The 13497-nt window shown below is 48.8% G+C and overlaps 1 protein-coding gene and 1 pseudogene across 1 annotated transcript; both read left to right on the forward strand.

The window, feature by feature from the left end:
• The first annotated feature begins 342 nt into the window (after positions 1-342).
• NTSR2 (neurotensin receptor 2) lies at positions 343-8104 on the forward strand. Its single transcript, XM_070574428.1, is given in 5 exon segments — positions 343-1000; positions 4743-4992; positions 6616-6706; positions 7708-7882; positions 7884-8104. Coding segments are annotated over 5 exon segments (1209 nt in total). The 5' UTR covers positions 343-376; the 3' UTR covers positions 7953-8104.
• Positions 1673-2604, forward strand: LOC139075835 (cyclin-dependent kinase 8 pseudogene; annotated as a pseudogene).
• Positions 8105-13497: the final 5393 nt, after the last annotated feature.

Consider the following 13497-nt stretch of genomic DNA (forward strand, 5'->3'; position numbering starts at 1 on the left):
CACTCATTTATTCTTCACAGAGACTCTGTAATGTGGATAATATTTCTAAAATGCAGAAAGGAGTTGAGAGAGGTTAAAAAACTTGTCTAAGGTCACACAGCTAGTATGTGGTGGCATCTGGCCCAACTCATATCTATCTGGTCCCAAAGGAACCTACTTTACAGCCCGCGCGTGCTTCCCTGAACTGAACTGAACCTAGAAATGTGAACGCGGCTCGCAGGCTCCCACTCGCAGTCCCGCGTTTGCTCAGGGGCACCCTTCGGGGGCGTGTCCTCCCGGTTCTGGAGGTTCCCAGAGAGGAGGAGGCCCTCGCCAACTGGGCAGGTCGCCCGGTCTCCGGGCAGTGAGAGGGAGGGAGCGCAGCCGCGGGAGCGGGATGGAGACCAGCAGCCCGAAGCCCCCGAGGCCCAGTCCGGGCCCGGCGCTGAGCCTGGACGCCCGGCTGGGCGTGGACACGCGCCTCTGGGCCAAGGTGCTGTTCACCGCGCTCTACGCGCTCATCGTCGCCCTGGGCACGGCCGGCAATGCGCTGTCCGTGCACGTGGTGCTGAAGGCGCGCGCCGGGCCCCCGCGGCGCCTGCGCTCCCACGTGCTCAGCCTGGCGCTCTCCGCCCTGCTGCTGCTGCTGGTCAGCGCGCCCGTGGAGCTTTACAACTTCGTGTGGTTCCACTACCCCTGGGTCTTCGGCGACCTGGGCTGTCGCGCTTACTACTTCGTGCGCGAGCTGGGCACCTACGCCACGGTGCTCAGCGTGGCCAGCCTGAGCGCCGAGCGCTGCCTGGCCGTGTGCCAGCCCCTGCGCGCCCGCCGCCTGCTGACGCCGCGCAGGACCCGCCGCCTGCTGTCGCTCGTCTGGGCCGCCTCGCTCGGCCTCGCCCTGCCCATGCCCATCATCATGGGGCAGAAGCACGAGCTGGAGACGGCGGGCGGGGAGCCGGAGCCCGCCTCGCGCGTGTGCACCGTGCTGGTGAGCCGCTCCACGCTCCAGGTCTTCATCCAGGTACGGGGGGGGGGTGGGGGGGGGTGGGGGGGGTGGGGGGACGGGGACGGGGAGCGGACGGGCAGGGATTTCACCTCTAATACTCGAGACCGCCCCGAAAGTTGGGTCTCATTGCCCCACTTTACAGAGGTCTTGGGGAGAGACTTGGTTAAGGGGAAGCATTAAGAGAAGTCCAGATTTGAGACCGGGCGACCTGCCTAGTTGGCGAGCACCTCCTCTCTGGGAACCTCCAGAACCGGGAGGACACGCCCCCGAAGGGTGCCCCTGAGCAAACGCAGAACTGCGAAGGGGAGCCTGTGAGGGGAAGCCTGCGAGCCGCGTTCACATTTCTCGATTCAGTTCGGTCCAGGGAAGCACGTGCGGGCTGTAAAGTAGGTTCCTTTGGGACCAGATAGATATGAGTTGGGCCAGGAGCCACCACGTGCTAGCTGTGTGACCTTGGGCAAGTTTTTTAACCTCTCTCAACTCCTTTCTGCATTTCAGAAATATTATCCACATTGCAGAGTCTCTGTGAAGAATAAATGAGTGAATCTGTGGGAAAGTTCCAGACCTATGTACCATGTGCCTAGACCTGTATGCTGTGTTGCTGTCTGTGTGTGCAACCCACAGACAAAATTAACTCTGACAGTCTATGCTCCTCCCACTCTTGTGGGAGTGGTGAGCAAACGTTACTAGTTTGGCATTATCTGGGGAGCCTGTAAAAATATAGATTTCATGACCCACCCCAGGCTTCTGCTTTTTTATGATCATCAAAACTTGCCATCTTTAGCCCCATAACAAGGTAGAAGGTGTAATGGGATTTTGTGTGGATATAATAGCGAGGCCTGAACATTCAACATTAATGAAGGATTTCAGAAGAAATATATATACCAACTGCAGCCTTCACAAGAATATGGAAAAACGTAAAGTTAAACCCGATAAGAAAACATTCCGCTTGCTTCAGAAGTTGCTTACCACAGTCCCTATGAAGAGAATTACTCAGAACCAGCAAGGCAGGAGCCCTAATTTTTAAAAATCCACTTTCTATATCAGACATTTTTGCAGGTTGTCAAATTCCTTACCCAAATCTGGACCTGGATAAAGGACACCCAAAAAATAAATAAATAAAAATAAAATAAATAACCCCCCCCCAAACCCACCAGTAGCAGAATGGAGCTTGTTACGCAGGAACTCTAGACAGCAGCGGGAAGCAGGGGCCCCACTCACGACAGTGGGAGCTGCTCCCCTTACCACTACATCAGGTGGACTAACCATGACCTCAGACCTCAGTGGTCCAGTCCACGTGCTGCCTGCCCCAATGATGGCCCAAGCACATCACAGCCACAGAGCAACATGGGACACTCATCTGCCTCCCAGCAGCCTCCACGGGGTTCTGAGCTGTAGCAGAATTATCAGGCGGGATAGTCAGTGCACGGCTGGTCCCACCTCAGGCCTGACTGTGCAGCTCTCTTCTGCACCCTGTGTGGCCATGGCAATGAACCAGCAACCACATGCTCAGAATACCTAGTAGTCAGTTCCTCCACTTCTCACAGACTGGGGTAGTGGCTTCCAGGCTGTACCTATTGCGGAGTTAGGTTTGGGGGGGGGGGGAGTGTCAAGCGAGGTATATGTTGTGAATATGCCACTAGCATAGTTTACTTTAGTTGGTGCAGACTGACCAATACAATGAAAGCCATGAAATGCTCCAGGGGCAAGCCTTTGGCGTTATATGTAGTGAGTTCTTTCAGTGAAACAGCATTTTTCAAAAAATAGTGCATTAAAAAATGTTTATCTTGAGACATACAGTCTAAATTAACACAACAAAATAACCAGACTCAAATTAAGATTATTTTTTCCACCTTTTTTTTAATGTCTGATCATTGAGTTGATTCATTGTCTGTATTAATCAGTGTTTTTTGGCTGAGAGAATTGCTCATAGTTTTTGAAAGTACAAAATCTGTATAGTTTTTCCAGAAGTATTTTAAAATTCCAACGAGTAATTACTAACTTATGAATATATTTTTACCTTCAATTTCTGTCTTGGCTGGTCTTAAAGTTACAATTTGGTAGTACTATGTTGTCATTGATAAAAATCTATTTGGTTCTGCAAAAACTAAAATGATTGTCGTGTACAGTCTTATTTTCTGTTGGTGTTGCTGATCTGTGAGCATGCATTAAGATGTAAAAAACACGAATGATAACTCCTTCAAAAGGCGCAGCACCCAATTCAGATATTTTGTACTGATTTTAAAGTGCTATTAAAATGTTGTTCAGTTTTTTAAAATGTTTGCAAAGGGAAGGAAGTGAAGAGGAAAAACCCTATAACACCTATATTTTGAATTTTAAAAATTAAACATTTTTACAAAAGGTATATAAACTTGTTTTTCATAAGTCAAAGAATGTCGAACAGTAATACAAGGGTTATAATGTAAAATAGCTGCCCCCTCCCGACTCCACACTCTGAGCTGTATTCTCTAGTCTAGAGGCAGCTACCATCCGTTCTCAACTCTTGCCACTCTTTGCCTCCATATTTCCAAAGAACATGCCTGCTCTATTTCTCAGTTGTAAATTTTATCCACTGTCTTAACTGTGGAAGATGAGCAGTTCGCTGTCTGACACTCACATCCCACTTCCACACACACTTCCTCTCACCATCCTTCCAGTATAATGATATCCCGCTATTGGTTAGATTGATGTTCAGTGTTTATATTATTGTGACTATGTCAACCTTCTGCACAGATGAGCCACATCATATATTTTATTGTATTTCCTTTCCAATATTGCCTTTGCTTTCCTTGCAGTTAATAATGAATAGCCTTTTGTTTCATTTGCTTGGTTTCCTCTATAGCTATTTCTAACTCATTTTCTCCTTCTCTATTGGAAGTGTGCTATTTCAATATGTTCAGACTTATCAGATAATCCACTGGTGTCCTCCCCTAGTGTTCAGGCATCCCTGGAGCCCTCTCTTCTGCCCCAGCCTAACTGGATACACAGCCGGCATCCCGAGAGGTCCGTTCCATCGCTCTGTTCCTCTGTTGGAGACCCTATTTTTAACTTTATTTTGCTGGAACATATGCTCTTGTAGCCTCCTGTGACCTGAGAAAAGGTCTATAGAAGGTAAAAAATGGAGATTTGCATGTCTGAAAGTGTTTCATTTTGTCCTCACATCTGTCATAATATGGCTGGGCATAACATTCTAAGATGGAAACCATTTCCCTCACAAACCGTAAAACAATGCTCCATCACTTTCCAGCTTCCACTGTTGCTGTGACAGAGTCTAATGCTGTTCTGGTCCCCATGCTTTGTAAGCACTCTGTTTCATCTCCCTGGAAGCTTTGAAGATCTCCTCTTTATCCCCAGGGCACTAAGAGTCATGAAAAATGTGCCTTGATTCGGATTTATTTTCATCCATAATTCAGGGCCCCCAGGCAGCTGTTCAACCTAGAAACTCGTAGTCCTGAATTTTGAGAAAATCTTCTTGAATTTTTTTTTTAAAAAAAATAATTTCATCCCCTCTGTTTTCTCTATTCTTTTTCTTTCTAGAACCGCTGTTGTTTAGATGATGAGTGTCCTAAACTAATCCTCAATGTTTTGATTGTTTCTCTTCTATTTTCATTGCACTCTCCCTACTTGCTGAGAATTTTCTCACCTTTATCTTGTAACCCTGCTGTCGCCCCCTCTCCTGCTGCTGCAGATTCCTGGGCCCGTGGGCACAGCCTGATGACCGGAGTGTCACATCTGTAACCCTTGGATTACCTTACAGGTGAACGTGCTGGTGTCCTTCGTGCTCCCCTTGGCGTTAACTGCTTTCCTGAACGGGGTCACCGTGAGCCACCTGGTGGCCCTCTGCTCCCAGGTGCCATCCACTTCTGCCCCAGGCAGCCCCTCCCCAAGCCGCGTGGAGCTAGTGAGTCAGGAGAGGAAGTCACTCTCCCTGGGGGGCCAGGCCAGCCTGGTGAGACACAAGGACGCCCGCCGGATCCGCGGCCTTCAGCACAGCATCCAGGTTCTCAGTTAAGTGCTCGGTAACAGCCCTGAGAGGAAGGGTCCGGGCTCCAGGGCTGCCTCCTCCAATCCCTGGCCAAGTGACCCTGAGCAAATACTACCTCTCCCTAGCCCTCATTTTTCTCCAGGTCCCGGGGAAACTGTACAACCACCAACAGGCTTCTGCAAGGGTCAGCGGTATCATTAAAGGAAAGAATGGGAATTCTGTACACGAAACCCTACCTGCTCCAGGGAGTGGTATAGATGGACAGGCAGATACTCGGCTACTTTTCAGGGAGTCGGGCCATATGGACGAATACAGGGAGTAGTTATAGCTAAGGACCTGCAGACAGGGAATTGTGGACTCAGACTGGCTCGGTCCCCAAACCCATTTCCCCACCATCTCTTCACTCTCCCTCCTACGACATTGATCGGTTTGTTCTTGTAAGTATCTGGGCAAACTTGGCCTTGTAAGGGAAACTTAAAAGGCGCAGGAAAACAGAGGTCTCCCCATGCACCGTTGTAATCCAGGCACCTGCTAAGGTCTGGGAGGGGCGAGTAAGAGTCGGGGGTCTCTGCTCTCAACGCCATGGTCTGGTGCATGGGACAGAAATGTGAGAGCTAAGTGTGATGTGATGTGACAAATAACCAAAGTAGCACACGAAGGTGCCTAGACTTCCTTCCACAGACAACAGGCAGTCACTGAAAGTGTCTCGCCCGGAAATGATGGGAGATTTGCTCCTGAGATACGCTGTGCTCAGTCTTTGGAGGGTGGGCTATACCATGCTTCTCAAACTTCTGTGTGCATCAGAATGATGTGGAGAGTTTGAAACACAGACCATTGGGCCCAGCGCAGAGATTCTAATTCATTCGGCAGGTCTAGGGTGAGCCCAAGGTTCTGCATTTCTAATCAGCTCCCAGTTGATATTGATGCTGCTGGTCCAGGGACCACACAGGACTAGAGAATGGGTTTGCCAGTCAGGGCAGGAGTAGGAGGAGGGAAGGGAGGGGGTAGAAGGTTAGAGACAAAAGGGTCAATTAGGAGATTGCTGTCACAGTCCAGTGGAGAGGAGACACGGGGGCTGTGGAGGTGAGGAGGGAGGAACCAAGAGAAGAGATGCTAAGGAGGAGCTTTTTAATAAATTGGATCTAGTGGGTAATGGAAAAATAAGAAGACTCTTTGGCCTATGACCTGAGTGATAGATGGATGGTGGTGCCATCAAGCTATCACAAAAAGGGGTAGGCTTTTTTAAAATATATATAACGGCTTTATAAGGCAGAAGGACATTTAAGTTCTGTTGTCAATGCAGTTAGACAACCAGGTGGGAATATCTAGCCCTGAGTTGGGAGTCTATTCCAGTGGCTAGGAGGAGGTTATAGATGTTATAGAAGGTTCTAGAAGCATGTCGTTTTCCAGTCAGGGTTAAAGTGGACATTCACTCAGAGGACAGGGTAACACCGGGCTTGGGGACAGATCCAGATAGGAATGTATCAGGTAACCTCAGAGTTCCCTTCCAACTCCTGGAATCCAGGAACGAGTTCCAGGGAAATGCTGTTGTCGCCTCGGGCATCGTCCTCCCCCGAGGTGGCATAACTGAGAGTCTGTTTGTTCTCCGTCTGTCGCTGTCTGTCTCCCCCTAATTGTGCTGCAGGAGCCATCGTGGCCGTGTATGTCGTCTGCTGGCTGCCGTACCACGCCCGCAGGCTCATGTACTGCTATGTCTCTGATGACAAGTGGACCGAGTGAGTGTGGTAGAAGAGCCCTGGCACAGGGAGGGGGCCCCGGGCTGGGCCTGGGGTTTCCTTTGATCTCCAGAGGGACCCCCAGTTGCTGGGTCCTCTGGAACTCTGGCCCCCATTCTAGCTGGTCCTGCCAAGTCTGTTATCTCAAAATCTCCCGGCTGGGGGTGTGGAACAGAGCACTATCTCGAGACCTCTCTGAACTGGTAAGGCCGTGTAAGTGGTAGTCAGGGCTATGGGCATCCTGACTACAGGATGGAGAGCAGCCTACAGGCTTGGGGTGGGGGGTAGGGGCGACAGCCATCTTATTACAAGGTCTCGTCGGGGAGGAAGACCCGGAGCTGTGATTCCATGAGCTAACAAAGGCCCTTAGCAGACCAGACCATGCATGCCCTTTTCATGACACAGTTGGAGAAGAGAGGATCCATTGTCTTCCTTTTGGAAATCACTATGCCCCTCATCATAAGTGGCAGTCAAACATCCGAGAGAAGAGAAATCCCATGTGGCCTCCAAGGAAATAGCCGTGTCAACAGACGCTTCATTCTCTGGAGCTGCTAGTGCCCCTTACACACACCTGTGCATACACGTGCACATGCACAGCCCTTCCCACTGCAGAGAATCTCTGTGACAAGGGGCGTGGCTTCTCACAAAGACTTTCTCCTCTTAGTGAAGCCACCTCTCCTTCACCACACCCAGCAGCACAAGGCTCCCAGTGTCTCAGCGGGCTGGACGATGGGCTGTCAGTCGGCACACGTGCCCTTCACTGTGCAAGGGACTGGGAACTGCGCCCGGAGGAGGGACGCACAGAGGCCGGGCGGAGGGCACGGCCAAGGGCAGCTGGTGTTGGTGCAACATTACGGAATTCACACTGTGCTTCCTGATGCAGAAAACAGGCCTTCCTCCCCTCGCCCTCCGGAGGAGGGAGGCGTGCTCCAGCAGAAAGGGGAGGACGCTGTGAGCAGGTGACGGGTCCTCTAACCACGCCTTCTGGGGTTCTCTTCCAGCACGCTCTACGATTTCTATCACTACTTCTACCTGGTGACCAACACGCTTTTCTACGTCAGCTCAGCAGTGACCCCTGTCCTGTACAACGTCGTGTCGTCCTCCTTCAGGAAACTCTTCCTGGAAGCCCTCAGCAACCTGTGTCGAGAGCCCCACCGCATGGAGCTGTCACCTGCGGGAGCCCCTGAGACCCACCGCAATGGGTACAGCTTCAGGCTCTGGGGAGCCCCCAGAGCCCCCAACCTGAATGAAACAGAGGGCTGAACCCAGCACACAGTGATGGAGCGCCCTGTCACCTCGCATTCAGACTGGCAAGCTCGTCACTAATCATTCAAGCTGAGCAGTCAGCCTGACCCCCAGCTCTGCCACTTACCAGCCGTGTAACTGCAGACAAGTCACCTACGCCTCTTAGCCTCAGCTCCTCATCTGTATAATGGGGATGAAGAGTCCCCATCTCCCAGTGTTGTTTGAGGATTAAAGTGCTTAGCACAGGGCCTGGTGCATAATAAATAGTACATTTTCACTGGCGTTCTTCTTGTTGTGATTGTCGTTACCATTAGTATTATTGCTGTTTTTCTGCCATCCTGGAAGTCCACACATTCTTCTGTAGTTTGGTGTGCATAGGTTGTGGGCTCAGATGTCCTAAGAATTTCCACAAATGGTAAATGACAGTGCTCCTGAAGCTGATGGCATTGTTCTATCACATGAGCTGGAGCAGAATTTCCCACTCTGTCCCTGTAGCGGAGCAGCTGTTCCCACTAACGGAAGTATTCTGTAGGCTCTGGAAAGCCAGGGGTCACTAGCTTCCCTCTCCTAGCCTCTGGCCTGCGTGACTGCCTGACATGAGGCAGCAGGGGCAGCCAGCGGGATGACGGATGTGTGACCCACCTGGAAATGGCGCTGGGCTACCTGCAGCAGAGGACGAGGGCTGCAGACACGCTCTGGCAAGCACAAGCTTAGAAGAGAGTTGGATTCCATTCTTTTTGTCGGGCGGGCTCCCTCCGTTTCACCGCAGGCCTCGGTTCTCTCTATTACCTGCACGCGGCTGAGTCCCACTTGGTATGACCACCCTTGCTCCTGAAGCTTTGAGGCCTGCGCCAAGAGAGAAATGGCCATTTTTCCCTTGAGTGTCCAGAAGCAGTTAAACCATAGGTCTGTGAGCGGGAGCAGAATAGAAGGACCAAGACAAGGCTCTTTCTGATCAACTGTGTTGATACTTCCCTGAACTCTGTCCACCTCCTGATCCACTGTCACCCAACCACCCCACTCTGGTCACTAGCACCTGCACACACATATCACGTGCTCACGCATCACATGCACACACGTCATGTGCACACACATACATGCACACAGTCACATTACATGCCCACACATCACATGTACACATCACACCCATCACATGCACACCCATCACATGCACACTACCAATCACATACATGTGTACACACATCACACACACACATCACAGATAGCATATGCACAGACACCTGAACTGGTACCCTGTTTGAGATGAGAGGCTAGAAGGGGCAAAGGAAGACGAGAAATGCAGCCAGGAGGAGGAAGGCCCAGCCTGGGCACGTGGACTGGGATCTCCAGATACAGGTGCACCAGGGGTTAGGGCTTCCACAAATGAATTTGGGGGGGAGGCAAACACAGTAACCCCACAACAGCCTGTTAAAGTTGTTAGAGGATATGTTGTATGTGTACCATGTTACTTTTCCAAAAGTCAAAAAACTATGAACTTCAAAATACACGTGGCCCCAAGGGTTTCAGATAAGGGACTGTGGATCTGTAGGACCTAATAAGAAGTGTATGATGATTAAATGAGATGAAGAATGGAAAATCCCTCTCACAAGCCTGGCATGTAGTAATTGTTCAATAAACACTAGTTGTCATTATTGCCATCATCAGCATTCTGGACCCCAAACTTGGTCAAACCTGTAAGATGCCCCTTACAGCAGGCCCTGTGAATGAGGCCTACCCTCTCAGCTACATGTTGCCAAAACACAGCAAAGGACGATAGAACCAAAATTTAAGGCAAAAACAAATTGAGAAAACAATTTAAGAAAACACGGGTGATAAGGAGTTACTTTACATGGTATCCAAAGATCTCATGCAAATCATGAAGCAAACACCAAGACTCCAAAGGCTGAGAAACACATGAGAGGAAATATGTTCAGTCTCAATAATTCCTAAAGAATCCATGATTAAAACAATTGTGATGCAACATTTTATGGCTAATATATAAATTAAAATGTTCATCTGCACTTAGGTTGTTCCCAAGTCTTGGCTGTTGTGAATAATGCTGCAATGAACATCAGGGTGCATATGAAGATGTGGTATCTATATAATGGAATACTACTCAGCCATAAAGAAGAAGAAAACTTGCCACTGGCGACAACATGGATGGACCTTGAGGGTATTATGCTAAGTGAAATAAGTCAGAGGGAGAAAGTCAAACACCATATGATTTCACTCATAAATAGAAGATAAAAACAACGACAAACAAACACATAGAGACAGCACAGATTGGTGGTTACCAGGGGGAAAGAAGACGGGTTGGGTAAAGGGGTAAAGGGGCACACGTGTATGATGTCAGATGGTAACTAGACTTTTGGTGGGGAACACGATGTAGTCCATACAGAAGGTGAAATATAATCACGTACAGCTGAAATTTATAAAATGTTATAAATCAATGTTACCTCAACAAACAAATAATTTTTAAAAATATCAATGACAAGAACAAATGTTGCCACCAGAAATCAGGTGTGATCAAAATGCTCACACACTGGAGGGAGAGAAAATTGGATAACCCTCTTGGAAAGGAAATTAGCAATAAATTTTGAAAGCAACAGAAGCGTTCAAAAACTCAGACTCTGTATTTCAACTCCTAGAATTTTATTTTAAAGCCATTTGCCAGGAAGACAAAGTTCTCTGGGAGCACACGGGTTTGCTGCCGCGCTCTCGATGGGCATTTACGAGCAGGCACTGGGCCAAGTACAGAAATTGCTCACAATGCCTAACCCTCACGGCCTCGACTGGAAGTGCTATCATTTCCATTGCCATGTTACACGCAAGGAAACGGAAGCAAAGAGAAGTTCAGAAAGCGTTTTCCCCGACCACCAGGTAAGCTGGGCCTCGGGAGCCAGGCGCTCACTGCGGCATCCTGCCGCTCTCCAAGGGTTTGATGGCAAAAGAGGATAAGACACTAGAGGCTCAACATTAAGGAAGTGAGTGAATCATGATAATCCACTCAGACGAATCTACGTGTTAGGCTGCCATAAATAATCAGACATTAATAACAAGCATAAACACTGTGGTCATACGATTAACTAAAAAAGAAAACAATACAAAATGATATTACATTATGAACAAATCATTCAGATCCAGAGAAAAGGTCTGGAATGAAGCACTTTGGTCAGTTTGCCAAGGAGGCGTGAGTGACCTAAGAACAGAGGCGGTTTCTGTCATCGTTATCCCAGGATCTGAGCATCACGGTGCCCAGCAAGCGGCAGACACCAGAAACGTCTGGTGGCAGAAGGACTGTGAAACCTGTTTCTTTCTAATTTTTTTTAATAACACTTTTTTTTTTCTGCTTTATCTCCCCAACCGCCCCCCCCCCCCCACCCCGTACATAGCTGTATATCCTAGTTGCAGGTCCTTCTAGTTGTGGCATGTGGGACGCCGCCTCAACGTGGCCTGACGAGCGGTGCCATGTCCCAGGATCTGAACCCTGGGCCGCCGCAGTGGAGCGCGCGAACTTAACCACTCAGCCACGGAGCCGGCCCCTCTACCATTTGCTGATATAATATTATTTGTATAATATCTAACCAAATTTCAAATAGAAATTAAGTTCCCTTGCTGTGTCACAGGTGGTGGCACTCGGATTGGCTAAAGAGCCTGGGGTCTGGGGTCAGGAAGGCCTGGGGACGGATGCCGCCTCTGTCACTTATTAGTTATATGACTTAATCAGCTTCCTTCGTCTGCTTGGGCGTCTTGTTCACATCTGTGCAACAGACATTATAACAACCATCCTCTGGGTTTTAAGAATTAAATGACATCATAAATACAAAAAAAGGCTTGAAAAAGTATAGTACCTAGCACCCCGAAAAGCTCAATAAGTAGTGGCTGTCATTAATATAACGGGAAGCTCTCCTGAATATCTTTATAATCCTGCATTTTAAAAAATTAAGCCGTATCTGTTTATGTGGTTGTCTAGTCTATTTGTTTGCTTGGCCAAGATCAAGAGACCCCAAAAGCGTTCCTTGCATCAGTCTCAGTCCTACAGCCATGACTTCCTCAGCACCAGAAGCCCAGGAAGCTTTCACCAAACTCGGAAAGATGAAGAACGCGTTGATGCCTGTATCCGTTTCTTAGGGCTGCCATACAAAGCCCCACAAAGTGGGTGGATTCAAACAACAGGAGTTTATTCTCTCCCAGTTCTGGAAGCGACAAGTTCAAAAACAAGGTGTCAGCAGGGCCATGCTCTCCAAAAACTGTCGGGAAGAAGCCGTCCGGGCCCCTTCCAGCGTCTGGTGGTTCCCACCATCCCTGGCACTCGTTGGCCTGGAGGTGCACGGCTCCCATCTCTGTCTCTGTGGTCACATGACGTCCTCCCTCTGTTCTCCTCCTCTTAAGGACACCAGTCATACTGCATGAGGGGCTCACTTCACTCCAGTAAGATCTCATCTCAACTAATTACATCAGCAACGACTCTATCTCCAAACAAAGCCGCATTCTGAAGTGCTGGGGGTTAGGACCTCAACATATCTTTTTGGGGGACACAATTCGACTTATACGCCACCCACACCCACCCTTCTTAGTAGAGTGGATTGCCACCCTGGGGAAGACCCTTTCACAGAGCCAGAACCAGAATTGGAGCCACCAGAGACCCTAAGAGAAAAACCAGCGCTCACCCAAGTTTCAGAAAGAAAAGCAAAGGGAAACTGGGGCAGCATATTCAGCGAATGACAAATGCAGCCAGAGAATCCGTGTTTCTTCTCTAGACATGAAGGGCTTAAAAACTCTGTGCTGGCCTCCCAACCGTTTTAATTAAAATGCTAATTCCTTCTGAGCCGGGAAGTCTGCCTAAGCGAGTAGACTGAAAAAGAAGTGAAAGCTGTGGAAGTTGAACGTGCCCTTGGCTCACGGTCTTCCCTTAAAAAAGAACCGTCTGCAGAATCTGAAGCCGGACCTGGGAGGTTTCATGCAAACTTTTTTATTAAAAGTGGTTTCTAAACCTTAAGGCTGGGATTGCCTAGATTCTGGATGCTATATAACATAGTATATTTGGTATATGCTCACATCTAGCACCACCTCCAACAGGCAACTCAACACCTCTCCCAATGAGAAAAGCTGGGATCAGTACTTTGTGCACAGAACTTTAGGAGCCCACGGTGCCTTCTAATACGTGGTGTTTGGTGGAAGTAAATTACTCCAGACAGGAGGCAGCTGTGATGTTAGTGGAACTATCCCATTAACTCACAGGCATGAATCTAGATTTGTTGTCACTCGAGAGCTGTGTGATCTCAGACAAGTCATTTAACCTCTCTGAGACCTAGTTTCTTCTTCTGTAAGGTGGTCCCAATAATATCTGCTTTGGAATGTTATTGTGTTGGCGAGATGAAATAATGGACACTTAGTCATTCAGTAAAATGCCTGGCACATAGTAGGTGCTCACAAATGTTTGTTATTCACCATGCTCATTTCACAGATAACCAGGTCTCCAGGGAGCTGGGTGACTTGCAAAGGAATCAGGCAGGTACCCAAGTCTCCTGATCAGGCAGAAATTC

Source organism: Equus przewalskii, chromosome 14 (genome assembly GCF_037783145.1).
Source record: "Equus przewalskii isolate Varuska chromosome 14, EquPr2, whole genome shotgun sequence".
NCBI lineage: Eukaryota > Metazoa > Chordata > Mammalia > Perissodactyla > Equidae > Equus > Equus przewalskii.